General features: G+C 40.9%; 1 protein-coding gene across 1 annotated transcript; it reads left to right on the forward strand.

Moving 5' to 3' along the window:
* The first annotated feature begins 253 nt into the window (after positions 1-253).
* On the forward strand, positions 254-15,868 carry pepd (peptidase D). The gene is made up of 15 exons (XM_070960648.1): positions 254-320; positions 1,937-2,120; positions 2,646-2,773; positions 3,315-3,378; positions 6,059-6,106; positions 6,582-6,643; positions 7,517-7,561; positions 8,474-8,549; positions 9,419-9,465; positions 11,670-11,738; positions 12,754-12,831; positions 12,934-13,082; positions 13,179-13,363; positions 14,270-14,461; positions 15,349-15,868. The coding sequence occupies exons 1-15, from the start codon at positions 304-306 to the stop codon at positions 15,490-15,492; spliced, it is 1,488 nt and encodes a 495-aa protein (XP_070816749.1). The 5' UTR covers positions 254-303; the 3' UTR covers positions 15,493-15,868.
* Positions 15,869-24,854: the final 8,986 nt, after the last annotated feature.

Genomic DNA, 24,854 nt, shown 5'->3' on the forward strand with positions numbered 1-24,854 from the left:
GTAATTATGTGTGTGTATATTTGCTGATAGATAGATAGATAGATAGATAGATAGATAGATAGATAGATAGATAGATAGATAGATAGATAGATAGATAGATAGATAGATAGATAGATAGATAGATAGATAGATAGATAGATAGATAGATGGTCAAAACAGGACTTCACATCCATTTTCACTTTTAAGTTAGTATCTCCCATGCTCGTGAATGCAGCACAATGACACGTCAGCTGATTGGGCCAGAGCCACACATAACTCACGTGACTGCATTACGCACGTGATAGTGTGGACCAGCACGTCAATATGGCTGCAGCACAACAGTGAGTTGATTTTTCTGTTTTCTGACAGCGCTTTGACAGACTGGAATGTGTGACGTTATTTAGTCTTGGACAGAGAGTTAATATCGTTGTGGTAGCTGTTAGCTGTTAGTCCACACACAAGGAGCATAACATAAAGGTGTCATTTCACTAAGCTCGCGAGCTCGTCTGATATTAAAGCTGTTGCCAGGCAGATGTACCGTTAGTCCACTCTCTCAGCGTACGTGGCTGACTCCAAAATGTCTCGAAGTTTAGTTTTGTTGGGATGTTGTGACTGTCTCTAAAAAATGTTTAACAGCACTTTTCACAACAGGCGCAATTGAAAGCAAATGAATCAGAAGGAATTAAACTCCTCATTCAACTTCCTTAAACTTAAAGCTTGAGCTAGCTCACTGACCGCTCCGTTCATGAAGCACTGCTCAGAAATATTTAGACTTCTTACAGACTGTAGTGAACATGTTTGCAGCTGCTTTTTACAGTGAAGTAACTTACTTCACAACCTATTTGGCTTGGGGATCCTGAAAATGAAGCAATGTCTGCTTGTGACCCTTCACCACTCTTTTATTTGGTGTATTTTCAAAGACCTGAAGACCAAAAAACAACGAATATTTCACAAGATAAAACATAAGCTGGGGGAAATCACAGAAATAATACTGTAACAGAATGTATTTTTCTTATTCCTGTAATAATGTTTGATCCAGACCCCCAAGTTGGGAACCACAGGGCTCACAATACAACCCAGGCAGAGTTCTTGTCATCATCAGATAAAGAATGTGCTGTGGTAATCATAAAGTTGTCAGCAATCCGCAGACATAAGGTTATCTCTGGCAGAGACTGGAAGAAACCTCAAGTGTACCTTGTGACGTTATATAATCCAGTACAACATCAGAAACTCCTTACTCAAAAATTAACAGTAAACCAATAACTTGCTGACACAGTCTTAAAATAATACATTCTCTGAGTTGTTGTTGTTGTTGTTGTTGTTTTGGGGGGTTTTTTTGTGTGTTTTTGTTTTGTGTTTTTTTTTGCTGCTGGGCTGCTTGCCTGCGAGGTATTTGGATTGCATTGCAGTACATGATTGTGTCTGCTTTACCACCTCACTAGGGATGATCTGTCCTCATACACACAGTTACACCTGTATACTCAGCCAGCAGTGAATGATTCAGAAATCCTTGAGCTGTAAAATACTATGAGGTTATGGATTAACTTTTGGCACAGTACACGCTGAATCAGATGTGTTTGTTATCTTATCAGTGAAGTCGTGGCCAGAGACCAAGATTTATGACCAAGAACTATCAGTTTAAAGGGTTTCTATCTATCTATATTTACGTCTTAAGTCTTTCTGAAGGCAGGCTGGCCTGTGGTTCACCCACCACTTCAGGCTCAACCAAATCCCCAGGGATTACCTCCAGATAGAGCTAAAAACATAATGGGTCCCTCCTTTTAGTGTGTGTGTGCACGCGCTGATGTTTGTCAGGACAGTGTGGATACAATAATTTTCTTTTCGGTTTGTGTGCCTTCTGACACGGCAGTCCTAATGTAGACCCGGAGTCCTTCAGTTGAGAGTTAGTCACTCCAACCACTTCGCCACCCTATCTTCTTTCTCCCTGTCCTCTCAGACCCATCTACTGGCTGGGTAATGACACCCTGAGGGTGTCCGCTGCCCTGTTTGCAGAGAACCGTCGGCGACTGTGCACTGGGCTAAAAGCCAAAGATGGAGTGGTGCCGCAGTCAGTGGTGGTGCTGCAGGGAGGAGAGCAGAAGCAGAGGTACTGCACGGACACAGACCTCCTTTTCAGGCAGGTAGGTAGTCTTAAGTTGACTCTGGGATTGTTGCAAAACTGAGGCTGAGGTGAGGCCAAGGTTTTGCATTTATGTATCCATCAATCCATGATCCCCAGGCCAGCAGTGAGCCCCTTCAACATGTCCTGTGTCAGTCTCCTCTCAGTTGCTTGTGCTCGATCACTAAGTCGCCCACAGGGTTTTCTGATCAGGTGCCACAAAAACCTCATCTGGAGTTCTCCTGAACTAAAATCCAGTTCTTAATTTCTCTGGAACTGTTAATCTCTACATTCTGTCAAGAATATGTAGGCTAGCCCCCCTGCAGAGAAATCACTTCTGTCTGCGATCTCACTTTTTCCAGCACTCCCACCTAAGGGTGTGACTTCTTACAAAAATCAGTGGGCACATTCAAAGTTTTATTTTGCTTTTGTACTCTGTATTCACCTCTCTTGATGCAGCTGGCCTCATGTAGTAATCTGACCAGAAATTGACGAGCTATCATAATGTCCCTCTCTAATGCTCTGGCTGATTCTTTCCATTCTGCAGGAGTCTTTCTTTCACTGGGCTTTTGGAGTAACCGAACCCGACTGTTACGGGGCCATTGATGTGGACTCTGGGAAATCCATCCTTTTTGTTCCCAAACTGCCTGAAAGCTATGCTACTTGGATGGGAGAGTGAGTCACTAATCTTCAAAGAGCTGTGTACATGGCCTGCAGTCCTCACCAGCCACTCCATAGCTGTGAGCTGTAACTTGAAGAAAAGGTTGACAAAGTCATGTGCTGCACAGTTAGCTCCTTTATACCCAGCATGCTTTTATATGAGCGTCTGTTGTTAGTTTAGTTGTTGTAAATATCACCAAGAACCATTTAAGGCTTAATGGTTTTGTCATCACTAAAAACCACCTCAGACCTATTTCACTGTACTGATACCATCCTGCGGTGATATTTCCAATCTGCTCGTGTGTAAGAAAAGAAAGTAAGTCAAACAAATTATATTGATTCATTTTTTATTTATCGCTTGTTTTGGAAATTATCACTCCTCTTGGAAATGGTTAAAAATACAGCTTTGATAAGACGGCTTTAAAATGGTCTGAACGTGCAGATGAATAGGACCAGTTAGAGATTGTCCTCTTAATGCCTGTTGAGTGTATGTGTTGTCTTTTTGTTTGTTTGACTGCACTTGTCTTTAACCGCTGTGTGTTTTGCATGTGGACAGGATCTTTCCTAGAGAGCACTTCAAGGAGAAGTATGCTGTTGACGAGGTGCAATACACCTGTGATGTAAGTGTTCCTGTGCTGGTGCTGGTCTTTACAGTATGTGTGTGTGTGTGTGTGTGTGTGTGTGTGTGTGTGTGTGTGTGTGTGTGTGTGTGTGTGTGTGTGTGTGTGTGTGTGTGTGTGTGTGTGTGCGTGTGTGTGAGACCTTTTTTCTGTGCAGTAACTGAACCTTGATGTTCAGTCACTGAGCTATGAAGTTAGCAAAGGACATTAGTGCCTCCATAGACTGTTTTAAAGGTGAAAGTCATCATTCTTTTATTTGACCCTCCTGGCAAACTGATCTGTCGTACCAGATGGTCGCACCAATATCCGGTTTGGGTTTGTACTTTGACCTGTTGCAGTAGAAAGTGTTTCATACATTGTAGTACAGCATAGACCTGCATCATGTACATCTGCTCGGCTAAATATGTCATGTGAAATTCAGTTATACACCCTTTTTCTGCTAAACAATCAACATACATGGAGCATTTTCAGGTTTAGCTTTTAGCTTGCATGTAATTGGATGTGTTGGGCACATGCAGATGTTTGTGTTAGAGGATATAAAAGCTCTGGGAGCAGTCCATGTAGTCAGTTGCTATTGTCTGAGAAACTGTGGAGTAGTTGGGCTCACGCAAAGCATGTGGAGCCTCGTGCTGATGATTCATTCATGTGTATATACCTCTAACAGAGATCAACCACCAACGTTCTCTGGAGACTTTTATTCAGGATTTTATTTAAAATGTGTAACACACAGCTCCTTTCTTTTCACTTTAACAGCCTGGTCTAAATATACGTTCCTGCTCAGAATGTCTCTAATTGCTTATTTTGAGAGTTTGGGAAGACGGCGTATCAGTGCCGACAGCAGATTCCCAGAGGAGATGCACCGGAGTGTTGGCGGCTCCAGAGCTATTTTGAAGATGTGCATGTTGACAAATCAAAATAATATAGTCTGACTATAATAGAACAGGTTTCACTGGCCAGCAAATCACTAGAAGCTTGCATTTGAAACGATCATATCCAGTTTTACGTTCGTTTCTCCATTTACACTCATCTGTCAATGACCTGCTGAGTGTTTTTCCATCTTTGCACCTGCCTGAAGTGTTAGATTTCCTAATTAGTCGCAGGTTAAGAGTGAAATGATTGCTTTTCGACAGGCACTTCTTCCATGAAGCAACACTGCAGTATAATATTAGAAAACATGAAATCATATAATAATTGCTGCTGCACTTGTCTTACTAATACCGCCATTAAATCAGACAGAGAACTCAGTTGCTGGTGTTCAGCATTCAGCTGGCAGTGCTGCCGACAGAAGCACCTGAAAGAGAACAATATGGCTTTTTATCAGAGCCAGGTCATGAATATTTGAGCAGTTTTCTATTTTTCAAACACTCAGACAAGGAAGGTGTTGTTGCACACACACTTTTAGCAGCAATGCTCTGCTTACCATGCAAACAGTTAAATTGTTGATTGCAGAACTTTATGAAGAAAAACATGAATAATTTGTTTTTCATCCTTTTTAACTATCTGGCTGGTGTTCTCTTGATGTCCATGTTTTTAGTTCTGTGCTAATACTTGAAGAAAATTTCAAGTATGTGCATCAAGTCACAGTTGTTTTCTGAAACCTTTATTGTACAGCTTCAAGTAAGCCCTTTAATTTAAACCCCCCCCAGGAGGATAAACATTGGTTTTTGTTACCACTGAGCTTCCAGGTTTTGTTTGATTTCAGAAAAATCCTCATTGCTCTACAAGCTTCTTCTATTTGGCTTTACTTGGCTGACAAGTGTGTTTTACTCCAGTGGTTTACAACCACTGCACACATGAAAAAATCTTATTACCTCCGCCATGGTTATCCAGTTGTCCTTTACTCAACCCCCCTCGGACTCTGCAGAGGAACTTATGTTTTCAGTTCACTTTGTTGGTTCGTTTGCTTGTCTATCAGCTGTACTACAGAAAAACTACCAGTTCCATGAATCTTAGTGGAAGGGTTGGAGGTGCTTAGAATTACGGGGCGGACACATGAATTGTTTTTCCCTCTCAGTAACATTACAAGATGGCAGAATAAAGTAGAGGGTAGTGAAGCTCCGTAGTGGCAACATGCAGCCAATTGTTGAAATACAATGACTCCATATCATAATCCACATTCACGGGTACCACTAATCTTCCGAGGGAGCCGAGCTTCATGCAGAAAGCAGTTGTTATGAAGCACTTGGGGACATTTGTGAGTTGAGGCAGCGTCTTTTTTATAGGTTGAAGATATTGTTGCAGCTAATCATTGAAGAGATATCCCCACAACAGCATTTCAGACTTTTCAGCATGATAGTAATTATTCCAGCGTCCCAAAATGACACTGCAATTTCGATTTAGATTGAAGTTGTGCAGAGACGGTGCAGTGGATGTTTTTATGAAGTCCATTTCAGCGTTATTAATAATAATAACAGTGCTTAAATATCAGCACATAGTCTGTGAGCACTGAGTCAGGGATCTGTTATCTGACATTTAGGCTGTTGGCAGAGGAGTAATAAAGTCGCTTGAGGTTTGTCATTCAGCGTGCTGCTGAGGACCAGAAAGGCCACATAGCTGCAACAGCGTCTGCCAGAGTGACCTTTATTCTGCAGACGGAGGGCCAAAGAAAGCTGGCTTATTGTCTCTGCTGCTCTGCTGTGTGTCTCAGTCTTCTAATTACTTCCTGTCTGTCTCCTTGCAGATTGTTGATGTCCTGTCCAACCTGAGACCAGCAACTCTCCTAACACTGGTATGCTGACAGCTTCTCTGTGTTGTAGAGTGTAGTTAGGACAGTGCGACACTCATTCCTACCTGGTTCTAGCTAGTTTTAGCTAGCTAGCTACGGTTTTATTGAAAACCAGGTGACTGATCACAGGACCAGTTCTTCAGGTGTGGTGTGGGTTGTATTGGGCCAGCTTTAAGGATGGTAGTCCTGGTGTCAGCTGCCAGCTGTCTCATCCTATCCAAAATAACAATCAAGGTTTTTTTTTTTTATTTTGTTTGTGTTTCATATTGATTGATTGATTGATTGCTAAAAAGTGTAATGTGAGAATAAATGCAAACTCCTTTTTACTAATTCTACAGCTGTCCAAAAGTGTCCCTCTGTCATTATAGAGTAGATTATCTCTCTGGATATAGACCAATTTCATTTATTGTATTGACATTTGAACGCACAAGGTTGTGATGTCATTTCCTGTTTCTCGTGTTTGTTTTTTCCATGGCAGCGAGGACAGAATACAGATAGTGGAAGCGTCTGCCGCGAAGCCTCCTTTGAAGGAATTAGTCGGTATGTTTAATTGGCATCACTTTGCATTAACATAATTCTAGCTTGTTTCGGGAGGTTATTGTTGTTTTTATTTTTGTTTTTTTCTATTATAACCAAGGATACAGCAGAATCTCATGCATACTGATTGTTGCTGATTAACCTAATTCTGAATATAATTTCATGAAGCAAATAATCTTGTTTCTGCTTGTTAGTTATTAATTGATGGCGTTGTTAGCATTGTCCTTACCTAGTTTTTGTTTCGTTTTAACCACATACAACATTTGATCTATTCTGACCCTAACTGCTAAGAAGTGTCATGTAGTTATTTCAAAGCTAATCCATTGCATCAAATTGCATTTCAATAAGGAGAGTTCAGTTGAAGGCGTGTAACAGTATTTATTGAGGTTAGCAACCGAGAAAGTTTGGGGTGATTAGATTTCATCAATGATAAGCATCTTCATTAAACCTAGGCTCATATGAAGATAAAGATAGTGTCCACCCGGAGTCTACACGCTGATAGTGGTGGAGTAAAGCCTGCAGGTGGTTAATGGAAACTCTCATTTGAGTCTCCCTGGATATCCTGGAGGTTGTGGTGGTGATTTTCAGCAAAAGTAGGTATGAAAGATTTAAAGAATAGCAACCAGGGGCTGATTGGCTTGAGGATCACTGGCAGAGGTCGAGTATGGTGACGTCAGAGTGTGAATGTGGGGATTTTGACAGTGTTAGAAAGCGGATGTGATGGGAAAAACAGAACAGCAGGAAATGGCAGACATTCACTCATAGAGGTAAACAGGCAGGATGTCAGGGAAGAGATGATCTTCATTGAACCTCAGCCAAAGATTTATTTATATTTACAATGTCGTCATTTTTTTGTTTTTTGTTTTTTTTTTGCAGCTTCCAAGTGAACAACACTCTTTTACACCCAGTCATTGTGGAATGGTAAGTAATTAAAATATGTTGGATATTATTATTCAGAAAGCCAACAAAGACTGTCGCCTCTCCCTTAATTACCTCATTAGTGTTTTCATTCATTCTGCTGCTTTTAGCTCACAAACCTCGTCAATGACAGCCGCCCCGTCAGGTAATTGTGTGTCTACAATCAGAAACAGGAGGTTTTCTTTGCCTTGTTTTTTTCCGTCTGAGAATCAGAAACCAGTCTGCACGGAGGTAATGGACTTCGTGCTCGCTTGGTTGTCCTTGGCATTAGACTTCTCTCCCTCCAGATGAATTGACATTTTCTAAAATGAGGAGGAATGCTTTTCAGGCACACCTACTGGGGAGAAAGATGTGACTGAACCCCCCCGTCTCCCTCCACTCTGCGGAGCTTACATGGCTCTCTTTTAATGAGCTTTTTTTTTTTTTTTTCCACTTTCATTTGTGTTACTATTGGTTACCGTCTTCTTTTGTTATTTAGTTGTTTCTGTTATTGTAGAAATCATTGATGCTCTGCAGTATTTAGCCACCTCAAGGGCAGCTACTGCTTTCCTATCACAAATCAATCACCAGGCAGATTTTAATATGCTCTTAAAGCTTAAGTTTAAAACAAAGACCGCATGACATTTTGCTTTGCTTTGAAACATTTTCAACAGTCAATGATGGGAAAAATCCACTCTGGAATTTCAAGAAACAACAGGTCTCATTAATATCCTGTGTTCCTGGGAGAAGAAGGATTTACAAAATGTTTCTGTTCATCCATCACAATACAAATACTGTCTTCCTTTGGCTCAGAGTTGTGTGAATTCTCCATACTGTTTGGCTGTTCATTCATCATGGCGTGCATTGATAAACTGTCAGCGTAATGATCAGAATGAGAGAGCTGGTCTCTCACTTCTTGTTTCTGTCTGTCTGCAGCCGTCTGGTTAAGACCGATATGGAGCTGGAGGTCCTGCGCTACACCAACAGGATCTCGAGTGAAGCCCATAAAATGGTAAGATCCTTCTTGGCTACACGGAGCACCTGCAAGGGCACTCAGACTGTGATACTTTATATATACTGTTATATTTCAAACACTAAAAGAAGATTGTAGAAAGAAAAGTGGAGAGCATGACACTAAACACCCAAAATATCTCAGTGTTGAGCCACTTATTGAGTTTAAAACCTGCCCAAAGGATTCAAGATGCCAGGATCCTCTAAGGCTATAAACTGTTTAAATGCTATCGATTTTAACTTCATCCAGTAGCTTTGAGGCCAGCAGTTAACAGAGATAGCCTTTGACCAATAAGCTGTAACATTAAAGCAATATTTTACTTGTGCACAGGATCTGGCTTTATCACCTTGAATAACCTCTTCAGGGGATGTTTTCTGTCCTCTGAAATCTCTTACCGTGAGCACTCACGGTTGTTTTCCTCCCATGGTTCCCCTACTGTTTGGCGTGTGATCATTAGACTTAGTTACTGAGGTATGTTTTTACCCATGTGTCCCCAGAGCCTCCTTTTTTTGGTTTTCAGGTGTAACCTTCTCCCAAATCAGCAAGTGCTTGTGGGCGCTCTCACTGACTGAACTCTTAACGCCTACTTTGCGTAAATCCTCCACACTGTCCTAAAGGGAATAGTCCTCATTTCATCGTGTTATGTTATGTTAAAAGCAAGGATGCCCCAAAGCATCACATAAACAAAGGAGAAACATTCATGAAAAGCATGCACAGAGAGTCAACAATCATGAGCTGCTACGCCATCAGGTACACGCAGAAAATGATTATGAGGGTCGGTGCTTTGTGCATCGGGTCAACGTTGAGATCATTTTCAGAAGAGTCAGTGAAGTTTGCTAATCACATATAATCCCGCTTCTTCTCTGTAGGTCATGAAGCATGTGAAACCCGGGCAGCAAGAATATGAAATGGAGAGGTAAGTCCCACCTTTTGTCAAAGGATCCTCTTTTTTCAGGCCAGAGATGTACGTGTTCAGTGATAAGATGCAGGAATACAACGTCTGTCTGCCCTATCTATACTAAGAAGAGAAGAAGATGGTTCTCTGGTTATAGCTACACTATACAGGGGCATTGAAGCAGTCCTTATTTTATTTGCCTTTGCTTTCATATAGTCTCATGATGATAACCTTTAAGGCATATGGAGACCAACGCTGGTCCCATCCCTTTCATTTGGATAGACATTTCGCTGATAGGGTCACTGTAGTCGGAACAAAAGGAAATGTACACCTCAGTACACCTGGACGCTCCACTGACTGTATAATTCTATCATAGGTACAGTGAGGAGGTACTCTGAGGTTCTTGCTCGTTGTGGGTTTGTTGGTAGTTTATGTCAAATGTTCCACAGCTCCATAATGAGGTTGGTAGACGTGGCACTGAGTATGTTCAGTAGGGGTGGGAATCTGTCGGCAACTCACGATTCGATTTGATTCCGAATCAGAGGTCAACGATTCGATTCTAAATCGATTATTGATGCATCCCGATTCATCTTAATGCAACATTTTTTTGTGTACATTTCCATGCATGTTTTTTTTTTATTTTTTATTTTTTTTAATCTGAGTTTGCTACTCAGAATTTGCTAATTACTTCCTACTTTTCGGATGATCATTAAAGAAAATCAACAGATAAATTACCCTCTCTAATGTTTTATTTAAGAAAAGGTTTTTCTTTGTCACAAATAGATATGACTTTCTATGAACACAAAATCCTGTTACAGGCAATGAACATATCCCTGAGAGAGAGAAAAAACAGTTTACTGTAGCCTATATACAAATAAAAAAGCTTTCAATACAGTAATCAATGCAGCTTGCATTTCAACAGATTAGGGAGCTATGTATCAGCTCTCATACAAAAACACAGCTACTTTTGGTCACTGATCATAAAAAGAATAAACAGATAAATTTTTCTTCTATGTGTCATTAAAGAAAAAGCTGCTCTTAGTCAAAGATAAGAATAAGACTCCTCGTACTGTAATACAAAATCCTCCCGTTATGAGTAATAAGCAGCATATCCCTGAGAGAAAAAAACAAACAAAACGTAATGCTGCACAACACAACGCTCGCTGACAAGCCAGATTTAAGGTGCGGCCGTAACATCTCACATGCACAGATCCTCCAAGATGGGCAGCAACGACCATATTAGGAGCATTGTCAGTGACTAAAACTAGATCCTTGTCATTGAACTGCCATTCATCTGCTACCCTCTTCTGCGAGTCAGCCACATTTGCACCCGTGCGACTCTCTTACATTGCTCTTGTTTGGAGCTCAAGTGACACTAGCTGCCAATCATCCTTGATTAAATGCGCAGTTACGGTACCGTAGGGCACCGTGGCAGTTGATGTTCCTGCGTCGCATGTGAGAGCTACCCTACCCACTTTCATCAAAGTGTCCAAAGCTTATGTTTTAGTTTCACTGTATAGGGTCCGTATGGCTGTGTCAGTGAAGTAACGCACGCAGAGATGGTACTTTGTATTTTGATGCCAGTCTTACACGCTTGGTGCTAGCTGTTGCAGCTACTTTGTCACCGCTCAAACATCTGTATATGAACAACTTGCACATGCATGTTTAGTGTGCATGCGTGTACAGCAGAGAATCAGCCGGCCAGAGGAGAGACACAGAGTTTTCTGTCACGCTCTGCAGCGGGCAAACTGAATGTTGCCGCAGGCGAAATAATTTCACTTTGAAAATTCTGATTGTGCCCTGCGATTGGCTGGCGACCGGTCCAGGGTTTACCCCGCCTCTTGCCCGTTGACAGCCGAGATAGGCTCCGGCCCCCTACGACCCCGAAAGGGATAAGCGGCATAGAAAATGGATGGATGGAAATTCTGATTGTTAACTTATCTGCATCGAGACATAATCATTCTAGAGAGAATCACGATGTATCGAGGAATCGAATGTTTTTCCCACCCCTAATGCTCAGGTATATAAAAACCAAAGGAAATGTCTTTGAAATACGAGACAGGTAGATCGTTACAAGAGGAGGGTTTGAGTGAGAGATTAAAGAATGAATTATTAAAAAGCATGGAGTGAGGAAGAGGACAGTGAGAGTCCTTCAGGTCTTACTGTTTTCTGTGATCTGCGCTGCGCTGAATGGCTTGGTTTCTTTTTTCTTTTTTCTTGTGCAGCTTGTTCCAGCACTACTGCTACAATAAAGGAGGAATGCGCCACACCTCGTACACCTGTATCTGTGGAACGTAAGGCTTTGTCAACGAGTGTCTCGTTTCTGACTGACACTGAAGTTATGCTTCTCCAAGCGTCATGTAAATGTCATAGGTTGTAGAGGCTCACAGAGGAGCAGACACACACACACCTTCCAAATCTCAACGCTGGTTGGCTGAGCAAGCTGGTTGGCTGATTCATCGCTTTTTGGGAGACGCATTCGAAATGGAACAAAAACAAATCCTATGTAAAAGTAGAAAAGAAAAACCCTAGCAAATGTATATAATTGACGCCTGTGTTGGTTCACCTATGTGCAGATTGGAGAAGCATAATTACAGTTTTACTCACTACTCACCATAATTACTATAACTGAATTACACGCTGGGTACATTGAGGATGTTGTCAATAATGGAATAAAATGTTGAGGTTACAGAAGTTACCGTTTCAGCTCTTTACACCACACACCATAGCATGCTGCCTTCACATGTTAGACAGAGCATTGCTGAACAAACAAAAGCATTAGAAACACTGTAATGCAGAACGTCCTTTAAGCCTCTGTGGCACCTGTGAAGACAAAGCAGCAGAGAAAGTTGGACTCTGTCGTCCTGCAGTGTCCCAGTTGTCTTATTAGTCAAACAAAACCACACCTGCTAAAACAGAGCAGCACCATAGTTCCTCTTTGTTGCAGGGTCACTGTCTGCAAACAGCATCATGATGGATGAAGACATTTCAAGACGTTTTTGTTAATCATGCTTTGGCCTTTTGTACTAAAGGCCATGTGTAATGAATACTTCCCGGGGATTAGTGGTCAGTGGATGCAGCCTGTTTTCCGCTTCATATTAAGGGCTTGTCTGGGGTAGTAAAAAGGTAAAAGTAATTTGATCAAATGTGTAAAGATTGATACAAAATCATTCATTGACATTTGTTTTCATGCTATCTTTGCATCAACACATTTGCATCAACACATTTGTCACCTTGAAGAATAGTATTTCTTCTCAGTTTATTTGTGTGTCCTTTCAATTCACGCATTGTGTTATTGTTTAATCACAGGGGCTCTAACTCCTCCATCCTGCACTACGGCCACGCTGGGGCTCCAAATGACAAGACAATTACAGATGGAGACATGTGGTGAGAAGCCTTCAGTAGCTTTTAACTTGGACTTCAAAAAACTTGGGACACAGAACCACCACAGTGGAACAGAATTCGACTGTGATGTTCTGTCCCCTACAGTCTGTTTGACATGGGCGGAGAGTACTACTGCTACTCCTCAGACATCACCTGCTCCTTCCCAGCCAACGGCAAGTTCACTGCAGACCAGAGGGCCATCTATGAGGCCGTGCTCAAGTCCTCCAGAACTGTCATGGCTGCCATCAAACCAGGTGATCATCTTTTAGTCAGTTTAACTGTAGAGCTCACTTTACCAGCCGACAAAAAGTGAATACACAGCATCTGTTGGGTTGCTGTTTGTGTTGAAGGTGTGAAGTGGACTGACATGCACCGCCTGGCTGACCGGGTTCACGTGGAGGAGCTGGTGAAGATGGGCATCCTGAATGGCACCGTGGAGGACATGATGAAGGTGCACCTGGGCTCCGTCTTCATGCCCCACGGCCTGGGACACCTGCTGGGCATCGACGTGCACGATGTAGGAGGATACCCTGAGGTAAACTGATGACTTCCATTCTGAGATTGCCCACATCACAAGCAGCCAGTAGTTAGGGTTGTAACAGTCAAACACTCCAGACAGTAGAAGAAGAAAACACATTCCTGTCCCTCCAATATTGATGTGTCATCAATAATGGAGAGCCTCAGTGCAGATGCGAAAGCGGAACAAACAGAGGCCAAGCTGCAGGAACAAGTTCAGGATGAGGGCAGCAGAGAGGGGAAGCTGAACTGTTGTCTGAGCTCTGAGCACAGATGCTTTCAGTGTGCTGGAGGATTTTGTTCAGTTATGCACTTCTGATAACCTAACACAGAGCATGGTTAACCCACCGAAGCTCCAGTGAGCCTGCCCAGTGTTCACCAGCAGAAGGTGTCAGTCTGGAGATGCACTGTGAAGTTGGCCTCGCTGAATGTGAATAAGAGCTCACTTAGTCTGCAGGCACATGACAAACAGTACTGCTGCCTCGTTTCAGTCAGACAGTCAGATGTACAGGGGATGGCTTAATGAACGGACATCTCCAGTTAGTCTGAGGCAGAATTATTTTCCTTTCTATCTGAGTTGAAGAGTTTTGAGCACTGGACATAAAGCCTGAGCTCAAACACAATCAAAGGGAGTTCTTTATTATTCACTGCCAGAAGAACTGATTCACAATAAACGTGGCACTTGAAATACTTGAAAATTGTATAAAATGAGATCATTTAGTCTGGGCTGCAGATACTTTATTGTATAAGATATACCTAAGATAAGATATACCTTTATTAGTCCCACAGTGGAGAAATTTCAGAACTTATATATATGTAAAAATAAAAATAAATATTAGCTCAACACCATTATCAGAAAATGTTGCCACAGTTGGTTTCCTGTAACTGAGGAGCTGTAGTGTGAACAAATTGTACCGTTGTCCAGGGGGTGGAGCGTATTGACGAGCCTGGACTGAGGAGTCTTCGGATGGGCCGCCTGGTGCAGGAGAGGATGGTCCTCACTGTGGAGCCCGGCATTTACTTCATCAACCACCTGCTGGACCAGGCCCTGGCCAACCCTGCCCAGAGCTGCTTCATCAATAACCAAGTGCTGGCTCGCTTCCGCGGCTTTGGAGGGGTCAGTCTGCCTGCAAAGTTTTATGTGCCTGTGTTTGCTGGATTCACCAGAGGGGCAATAGAAATGAATATTGAAATGATCTCTGCAGAGAGCTCGCAGGGCAACGCTGACTTGATATATCCACAGAATGATGACATTGCTGCTCTTTCATGTTTTGAAGTAGTCTAAATGTACAACTGTGACTCTAAAAGCTGTCACTAATGTGATGTGAAGCATGAAAATCTCAAGTAATGCAAAGACTGCAATATATTACAGTATAAAAGTTGAGGCTTAGACATGACACATCAGGACATTTGATAAATCCCCAGTCATGATGGAAGCAGACTGTTTTCTGATCTGAAAGGTATCAGGAATGGTCACAGATGTGCTTTGACTAATTTGTGTAAAAGTTGTTGAATTGTCTGTCGGAATCATGGTGATAATGAATCTTATTCAGTGAAATTCATGAAATCTTGAATGGCTGAAATGTGTTGCTGCAGTAGCTCCAGTGAGCCTCGTACTGTAGCTCTGCAGGGTGCAACAGACATTTGACGAGGACATCTAAATCATTATTGTGTAAATAATCATGTTTTTATATCTCAGCCTGTTGGACTTACTGTCTCTGATCTCAGCCATTATATTGACGAGTTAAATGATACGATCAGAATGATAATCAGTACTGTGAAATTGTGCATTCCTGTTGTACATTCACACTTAACATTTTCCCTTCGGGTCATTTCGATTTGTCACTATCTTCTGCCTCGTGAATACAGAATCATCAGTGACTTGTTCAGCTCACAACACATGAATTCTGATGTGCATCTCCACTTTTGCATCAATATAGTCGGAATGTTTCCTGCTTTGATTTCACCGTGTTTGACTGACTGCCATGTCACTGCTGTATGCAGGTTCGCATTGAAGATGACATCGCAGTGACGGCCGACGGTATAGAGCTGCTGACCTGCGTCCCTCGCACCGTGGAGGAGATTGAGGCGTTCATGGCTGATTCTGCAAAACCCTTCAGCCCCATCATCAGCAGTGAGAAATTCTGAACGGTGTCTCGCAGTATAGTCTGAGCTGCACACTGTGATGTGTTTAATTACTGCAGGTAAACAATAAACAGTATTCTTAAGTAAAGCTGAAGTTATTATTTTTACTCTCATATCTCACTGATGCAATAGATACACAATCAAGATTACTGTTGAGCAGTAAAATCAAAACGTGCTAAGTTTCTTACACTATCTTTATAAAGCTTTCAGAATGTTTTGAAAATGTTGGCAGTCACTTTAAGAGACAAACTCGACCTTAATACAGTAAAAGTGCAAAAAGAAATTAACATTTTTTTATTAATTCTTATATTTTCATCTTTGTAAACATTGATTCATAAAAATGCTGTGAAATTAAATAAATGCTTTAATTTGCAACTGTGCGCAGCAGATTTTTTTGTTTGTTCATCAAATATTTTGGATCAGAATTCTTTCAGTATTCTAAGACAATTCTTTTATACACATCAGTGTATTGGACCACCTCTGTAAGATGACGGAACATTACATCAACATGTATCTTATTAGAAGAGGTGGAACTCGTAAATGTATTTGTTAACAGGCAGCTGTCGTCCTCCAGACGGATGATAAAAGTCAATTCAGGAAACACGTGAGGAAAGCGTGCTGTACCATGTACACATAGTCATTTGTCCTACTTCTTTGAACCCTTTGAATGTAAAATGTATTCTTAAAGTGACAGATTGAGGTATTTTTGTTTTTCTTTTTGAATGTTCTTGGGAAAATCAAGAGTCGGGCCATCAGGCTGGCACATTCAGAGGAGTCATTCCCCTCATAGGTTGAATTAATTGCGTAGTTGAATCATCCTGAACTTGGATGCTCAGTACACAGAATCCCTCTCATGGATCAGAGGTCATTTTATGCTTGCACAGAACTGACGATGTACAAAACAAAAACAGCTGAACATCTGAGAGGTGTGGTGTTCAGGTTTTCAAGGGAACTGAGAAAAGTGTTAAACCAGAAAATGTAACTGTGGAAAAATATATGGTGTAGATTATTTCAAAGTTCCTCTTTAATAATTGCAGAGTATGATAATATTGTCAAAAGCCCAACATATAGCTGTGAGACATTGTTCCAAAACCTGGATGTTAAAAGAAAACTACAGAAAAATGTTAAGGTGAGAAAGTGTAAAACACATACAAAGATAATGGCCAGCAGGGGTCGCTGTAATACAATGAGTATGAACTCTGCCAGTAACAGAGGCACTGTTGCTGCAACAAGCAAGATATTTCTCGCTCATTCATCCATGTGATCTGGTGCTACACACATAAAATTGAAGTGAATTTCTGCTCAGTGTCGTTAAACAGCTGCTCCAGAGCCATGTCGGATCTAAACAGACAAAAACTCTTCATGAGTCAACTTTTGAACTCCAAGTAATTAGCACAGAAATATGAAAGACTTCCTTCAGATGGAGACTTTGCTGTGAACTTGGCCTGCATCACCAGTAGGACTCCTAATGAGGATGTGAAGCGTAATGGTCGTGCCAGGGCTTTATTTCCAGACTTTGCTCTTTTCCACACTGCAGGTGGTGAAGATGTGCTGGGTGAGGTGACTGGAAAAGACTGTGTGTGTGTGTGTGTGTGTGTGTGTGTGTGTGTGTGTGTGTGTGTGTGTGTGTGTGTGTGTGTGTGTGTGTGTGTGTGTGTGTGTGTGTGTGTGTGTGTGTGTGACTTTACACACACAAACTGTGAAACAAGTAAAATCATACTCTGACATGCACAGTAGGCTGTTCTGTGGTCAGTATGTAACTACCATGTCACAGGTGGCTGTCTGCCTGTCTGGTCTTTGACATGAATTTGTCAGGGTCTTCATTTTGAGGATATTGTGAACCACTTTGCATGCTCAGTGAGGAAAGAGAGCCAGAGTGTGTTAACCAAAGAAAATGGAGCCTCAATATGAGTTTACATTACCAGACAATGTATGTCAGACAAACATGCCCTTACAATCCGTCTTTCTCATCATTTAGGAATAAAAATTATGCATTTTGCCAGAGGTACACATGCTGAAGCGGTTTTTATGTGAGCCTTGGCGAGACACAGTGGTGTATTTCCCAGTATTAGTACTATTGAACATTTGTGCATCATAATTTGTCTGTATTAAAATGCACTTGATGACTGTTACTGGGGGTATTTGTAGGCTGTATTACTGCACTGAGGTCTAGAGAAAGAACAAAGCTTGATTTGTTGGCCATTTGATCATAAGAGAGACACAGTGTCTGAACCATATTTAATGTATTTGTTATTTATTTGCTTGTTCATTTGTTAACACAGCCCTGATTAGCGTCCGTGATTAGTCACATGTTTAATTAAATGTGTTCCAGACAGCAGCATATAAAGAAACTGTAAAATCAGCGACTGGTCGGTGGCTTTAATGGGAACTGCCATCCAGGCAAAGCAGGCTGCTCTGCAGGACCCCAGACCCTGAAGACCCCAGGTTCCCTGGAGCAGAAACTCAAATTCAAACAAAATACTGACAATTTTTTGAGGAAGCTGCACCGCTATTTAATATACATTTCGAGAAACTATGAGGCTTTTGCAGATCATGTATTATCTCACGGATTCAGTTTCATTTTGATATTAAGCTTACATGTTTATTCCTGAAAAATGTTGATACAGTGTTACACATCACATGTGGGCCTGTGTAGTTTTCCATCACAAGAGCACTGGTTGGTATTGTACGCAGCTGGGGGCCAAAGAGGGGCAGTGGAAAGGAACAGGAAGGCATCATTTTTGTCGTCTAATGCCTTTAGTGGGTTATTCCAGCCATGTTAATTTTTCCCTCATCTTCTTCGCACAGTGATGAACTCACATGGAGCATCACAGCTTGAAGCTATGATGTGTATATATGATGTATGTAGTATGTACTAGGTAGATGTAGCATGATGATACTGGAGGAGGAGATATGTTGAATCCTGTCATTGCACTTGGAAATGCTTTTAATGTGCTTCTGTGTGACATGATTGTGATACAAATGTATCTTCCACGCTGTTTCTGCAGCTGAGCAGCATTTTATTCCATGTTGAATGGAGTGATGCACATGGAAGATGGAATCAGATGTTCACAACGGTCCACACTAACCTTTCTTTCCTTCAAACTTTTCAGTGCAAAGATTTTGCCCTTCAAAGACATTTGTTTACCCCTAAAAAGACTGAATAATTGTCATTATTATGAAGCACTGCATTAATATTATGATACTAATGTATTATTTATATTTATGACCATGTCTGAATAAGGTCTTCAAATTATTCCTCATACATAATGTACATCACACTATATTTTTATTGCTCATTACTGTAAAAAAAAAAAATATGATGGTTGTATGATGGTGGAGAAATGTAACAGTTCATTTTCTCAAGTACTTCTGAAGTACGATGCGAGAGACATGATGATCTTATAGAATATGATGAAACATGATAAAACACAGACAAGGACAGTTTTTCTTAAACTAACCAGCAGGTGGCGCTTAAGTCCACTACATATTTGTATTTTAAAAATGACATCATTTGATTAATGGTTAAACTTCAAAAATTTGTTGTACATTTTAGAATTAAGGCATGCTGCCTCTTCATTCACCCTTTCAGTCCAAGGAGGGGAAGCAGTGAATATTTTTCATGCAAACTCTCTCAACATTGTGTAGGCTGCATGTGCTGGCAACATCACAGAAGAAAGTGTAATGAGCAGATTCATGTGTTCATATTCACATGGGAAGTAAATGCATTAGCAGTCACTGCAAATCAAACACAAAACCATTACAGTAATCTACAAATGCTGTCTCCCAGTTTGGTTCCTCAACACAAAGGAAACCACTGAACCAATAGCAAAACTTTGCAATTTTAAGATCCGGCTTGGCTCACTGCAGCATTGCATCACATCTGTCTTTTCAGAGCTACACAAATAATCTAGCCATTAAATTTTACTTTCAGATCCAAAGCAGGAAATATAACATTTCTACTCTACTTCCCAGACACATCATAACAAGGCATCATCATCAATTTCACACGCACTTATTCCGGCACCGGCTGACAGAAACAACCATGGTCACAGATCATTTTTTTCACACATACACTAAAATCTGGAACGAGATCCCAAACTGCATTAGAGCAATAACCTCTTCCACACACTTCAGACACCTACTGTGGCAGACCTACGGTGTCTGTGCTCTGAGAAGACTCCTGCTGGCAGCAGGGCTGTGAATCTGCTCTCTGCTGAGCCAGCCAGTGCTGCACATCAGCTGTGCATTGTAGACTTTAGCTTGCATTTGTGGATGCAGCGATGAACTGTGTTGGCAGATGATGGTTTTTGTAAGTGCAAGGGTCACTGCCTCCAGCCATGAACCTGAATCTGGAGCATATTCTGATATCTGTGAATCTTCTCATGCACAGATGCAAAACCAAAACCTAGTGCATGCCTTAATTTCAAACCCACCAAAGAAAACACTATGATTCACTCTCATATTCTCCACTTTCTCATAGATACATCATACATCTGAATAAACAGGAGTGAGGAAAACATTGTAGTTGGCGCCTTCCTTTTCTGGTTGTTGAAACATTACATCTTTTCTGTTTCGGGATTTGTGTATTTTGGCAGATTGTATTTTGAGAAGTCATGTTAAATGTCCTGGTTTGTTTTGTGAAATGTCAGCGGGGCTGTTGCTCTGTCATGTAGATTTTATTCATGTGGCCACAGTCGGTGAGGGCCCCATTAAGGGTTTGTGGGTTTTTGATGGAGGTACGTCATTTAATGTGATTGTTGTGTTTCTTTAGCTGAACTGCTGCATTAATCATAAAGTAAATGATAAGTAGTATTGAAGGCACACTTGGCTTCTGCAGTATAGAGGCTTAATTATCTCATAAAGGCTCAGTTATCTTAAGAAAATAAAAATGTCATCTCTTGACATAAGAACAAAAGAACCTTTTCAAGGCCAATTTTAACAATTTCAAAGCTTAAAGCTGTGAGTCAATGTGTTTGGATATTGGACTTTTGTAAGGGTTTTTTTTCTTCCTTTGTTTTGTTTATTTGGTTTGTATTTTGTTTCTGGGATTTATTTACATATTCTCTCAGTTGATTGAACAATTGGCTGAACAGTATGTCCTCATTCCTGACATACTAAAACCTTGTGTCTTCTTTGGACTTGTAGTAGTGCAGCTCATACATTCATAAATAAGCTCCAATACAGTAGATGTGAATGCACACATTGATTATTGACAAATGCTGTTCCAGGAGTCTCAATGGTAAGCACAACTGCTCAGATATCCTGCAGCGTCCTGTCAGCTCTACTCGTCAGGAAGGTTTCTGTGATGTTGTATGACAGTGTGCCATGTTGTGTATTTGTGGTCAACCCTTTTTACTGCTTACTTTCTCTATTCATCTGTTTCTTGCTGTGTTTTTTGTAGGCTACAGAGTAACAGAGGAGATCCTCAGGCAGGCACCCAGACACCTTCAGGCTGGCTTTGAGAGCCATCAAGCTGTGAGACAAACATGAGTGCAACACACACAAGTTAAGCTTGACCGTCACTCAAGAGACATTTACACATTTACACTGTCTGCCTTAATGTGAAAATACCAAAGAGGTAGTATTATATAAAATGAAGCTATATTACATAGACGCATTATAACGCTTAATTAAAAACTCAGTTGGCAGTGGGCTACAGGAAATTCGAGCAGGCCATTGTTAACATTTGGCAACATTGTGAACTGCAGATCTGAATCATTTTTCTCGTCCTTTTATTTTATTTCTTGGGTGGCACTTCATGGGCCAGGTGCCAGGAGTACCCAAAAGCCACAGTGTCCATCCTGGTGAATTTTTCAAGGTCTGCTCCATGTGGAGAGTTGTCCCATTTCTGGTGTCCCTGCAGAGTGAATCAAACATTGATTTGGGTTTACAAAGAGTCACCTGACGGCGAGATCCACCGCGGTCACAGTCACCTTGCTTGATCACTCTAGTTAATGCCTTGTTTCCATTCAAAACCCTCTATGTTCAGACTACGTATGAATGCACCAACATGCAATGTTACAATCAGTGCTGGGATGTTATCTTGAAAATGAAAATGTAGCTGCATGTTAATGCTTTTTTCAGATGGTCTGAAAATGTTGTGTTTTGTGTCAGGGTGTAGCCAATCCCAATATGTCTGAAAGTAGTGGAGGACCTCCACTTTGAGATCCTAGGGTAAGGTCTCAGCAGGAGTTTTATTAGGATTTTAGGCCACAAATGTAAACTCATGTTAGTCAAGTAATTATCAAATATGCTCCAAAGCACAGGTAAGCTGCAAATGTTTTTTTTTCTACATTTCCAGTTTAATCAACATGACCGTTGCCACCTAATGCCCATCATCACCCCAGTGTACCCACAGCAGAACACAAGCTTCAATGTGACCGATGAACTTCACTCAGTTAAAGCTGATTGAACACGCTCTCAGATCTTTCCTGTTTGCTCTCATGCAACATCAACCAATCAGGAACTGACTTCACTGACTGTGATGTTGCCACGATTGAGCCAAACTATGTTCAACATATAGCTTCAACAAAACTCCCAGGATTCTGTTCTGTAAACAAAGTTGGGACTTTGTTTTACTTCAACAAGCTTTCCCTTCCCCATCCACAGGCCGTGCCATCACTGAGGATATTCAGCTCAATGAAGCTGCCTGGTCCAAACTGTTTGAAACTCCAGTCTTTTTTGGAAAGTACAAGTATGTATTGAGCTGCCCGAAGATGAAAATGTGGATTGCCGTATTCAAAATCCACTCACTCATGTTAATTATTTTGATATTTTAAACATAAACCTCTGTTTGTTTTTCTTCTGTCGTAATGCCTTAAGCCTTTTTTAATATTTCATTATGCCTCCAAAGAAAACAAAACTTTAAATTTGATGGTTTTTATTTGCTTAATGACAACATACATGTGCTGGTTTGTAAAGAAAAAAAGAAAAAAAAGTGAATTGTGAAAATGCTTGATTTCTGTACTGTTTTATCAAAAAGAAAGGATTTCGTTCAACTATTTGTGTACTGTATTGTATGTCCTCCTCTGAATTATGTACACTTTAATTCATTTAAATATAATATGTCTTTCATATTATATATGATTATATCTTTTATATTTGTTGTTATTCTTGTCATTATTTTTAGATTGTGTGTCCCTCACTTAAATTTGTACTTGATTCTCGTAGTTGAAAACCACTTTTTGAAGGCGCTGACTGGATTTTGTTCTGTTCTGTTGTTTCTGATGCCTTTATTATATTGTCCTGTGTGAATAAATCTGTTCTGAGCTCTCTTTTTATTTTACTGAATTTACACTGAAACTATTGATGATCTTTTTTTCTTACTCAATGATTTAACAATTGCAAGGTCGGAGCAGAGTTGCTTCTAATGCTGATCTTTAAGACCTGTGTTGAGATTTAACATTAAATACACAAAAACACACTCACTACAGGAATCACTCACATTGTAAAACACTCAGGATAACTTCTGTGTTTTAAAAGTTAGCTGTGTTATATTTAAAGTTTATAATCGAAGACTGGTGTCCATCCATGTTTAGTGATAATACTCATTGTGCTGGAGCTTTGTCTGCTTTAAATATTGATGAGAAAATATACAGCTACTGGTAAAATAGAACATGATTAACGTCGTCAGACTGCAGCCTGTACACAAAGGCTCGATGCTGTGACATTGTTCTGTCTCTTATGTTTCACGGCATTACATTCTGCTGCAAGCATCCTCAGCTGCAGACAAGCAGCCTCTTGAATGGTGAGTACACAGCAAAGAAAATGGGAAGCCAAGTTTAAGTAAAACCACAACCGATGTAAACATGTCTGTGGACAATCATAAAACCTTGGGTGAGAATACTTATTATTAATGCCTGTGCTTCTCTTTGAGGGAGGAAACAACTTTAATATGTTGTTTCCACTAACTGTAGAGCTTCCGTCTTCCTGAAAGTTGTGTTTTGTGCATTTCGTCAGGGTCGGCCTGGTGGAGTCTCCTGGTGGGTTTGCTAGAGAGAAACATGCTCATCTCTCTGGCCCACGTTAGCCAACAGCCTTCAACAGCACCCATAAAGGACAATGACGAGTATGGACATGTGATTTTATTATATGCTAATTATAGCAGGGAGTCCTTCTTCTTCATTAATATTGTTCATTTCTGATAGGTTACCTGTTTCTATGACCGAATGACTGTTTTTTAGTTTTTATGCTATGTAACTCCTTTCAGTAGCAGCAAAGTTAAAAAATAGTTAAAAACTGGCTTGTTTCTTGGTGGTTAGATGCATTTGACTTTAATTCAGTAATTCTGTCTGGTTCAGAGAGGGAATGAGGACAACATGGCTGATTGGACTCTTGTTAAATATGGAGGAGTCTAAAACCATTAAAAAAATACCTGAACATCAGCCTCATGACCTTTACTAACATGAGTATGTTTTTTTATTTTTCCTTTTTAAACTCAGTATAAATGGACATATGCTGTGTGAAATTATAAATCATTCTTGTTGCAGACTACAGCATGGCACAGCAATATAAGATATACCAGGAAGGGATGAAGATATCTGCCACATAGACAAGAAGAGATAATCTGAGTTGGAAGACGCTGAATGGTGAATACAGAAAGCGTTTTCAGCCCAGAAGCCCAGCTCACAGTGAGCCCCCAAACCTCTGCCACCGTGCCACCTTTTTACACAGCAGCTGCCAGCACAGGCCGACCAGCCACAAAAGGAAAAGGCTGGTCTGACTATGAGATGCCAGCGAAGAGATGCAGAGCTGTCAAGGTATGCCAACCAGTTCCACACTTTGTTGATCAGAAAATATCTTAGTTTACGCCGTTTCAGGACATTGACACTGCTCTCCTGCCTGTACTGTAAATGTGAAGCCACAGCCAGCTGTGTGTAACCAAAGAGTAAAAATGTCAAGTTATAGTTTTAGGGGTATAATGTGTTAGACTAGTTGCTGGTTGGGCGCAGTCACTTCCTGGAGTCTCCACTTAATTCCTGGCAACCTCACAGTGACAACAAGACTACAGGAAGTTACTGTGCCCACCAAGAAATAGTCTAGGACATGACCCTGGAAACTCCAACCAGACGTTTTTGCACTTGTTTTTTGTGCCGATAAAACATTTTTGGACAGATGACCTTTGGACACAGCCTGGCTAGTAGTTTCCCTTGTTTTTGGTCTTTGTGCTGAGCTAAGACAACTGGCTGCTGGTGGTTGGTTTTGCCGCACACACGATGAGAGTGGGATCAGTCTTACCATGTCGCTGTGCAAGAAAGCAAATCAGAGTTTTTCCATTTCCTGTTCCTTCAAAAACAAGCATTGTGCTTGTGGGAAGCTGCAAACCAAAGTGAATTGCACCAACCAAGCTCTTGCTAATTTTG

This window comes from Chaetodon trifascialis, chromosome 1 (assembly GCF_039877785.1).
Source record: "Chaetodon trifascialis isolate fChaTrf1 chromosome 1, fChaTrf1.hap1, whole genome shotgun sequence".
NCBI lineage: Eukaryota > Metazoa > Chordata > Actinopteri > Chaetodontiformes > Chaetodontidae > Chaetodon > Chaetodon trifascialis.

Bases quoted from the DNA above. Each gene is read 5' to 3' on its own strand.
- pepd (XM_070960648.1), top strand. The intron at 2,774-3,314 runs GTGAGTCACTAA...GCATGTGGACAG, and splicing joins TATGCTACTTGGATGGGAGA to GATCTTTCCTAGAGAGCACT. The intron at 6,107-6,581 runs GTATGCTGACAG...TTTCCATGGCAG, and splicing joins CAGCAACTCTCCTAACACTG to CGAGGACAGAATACAGATAG.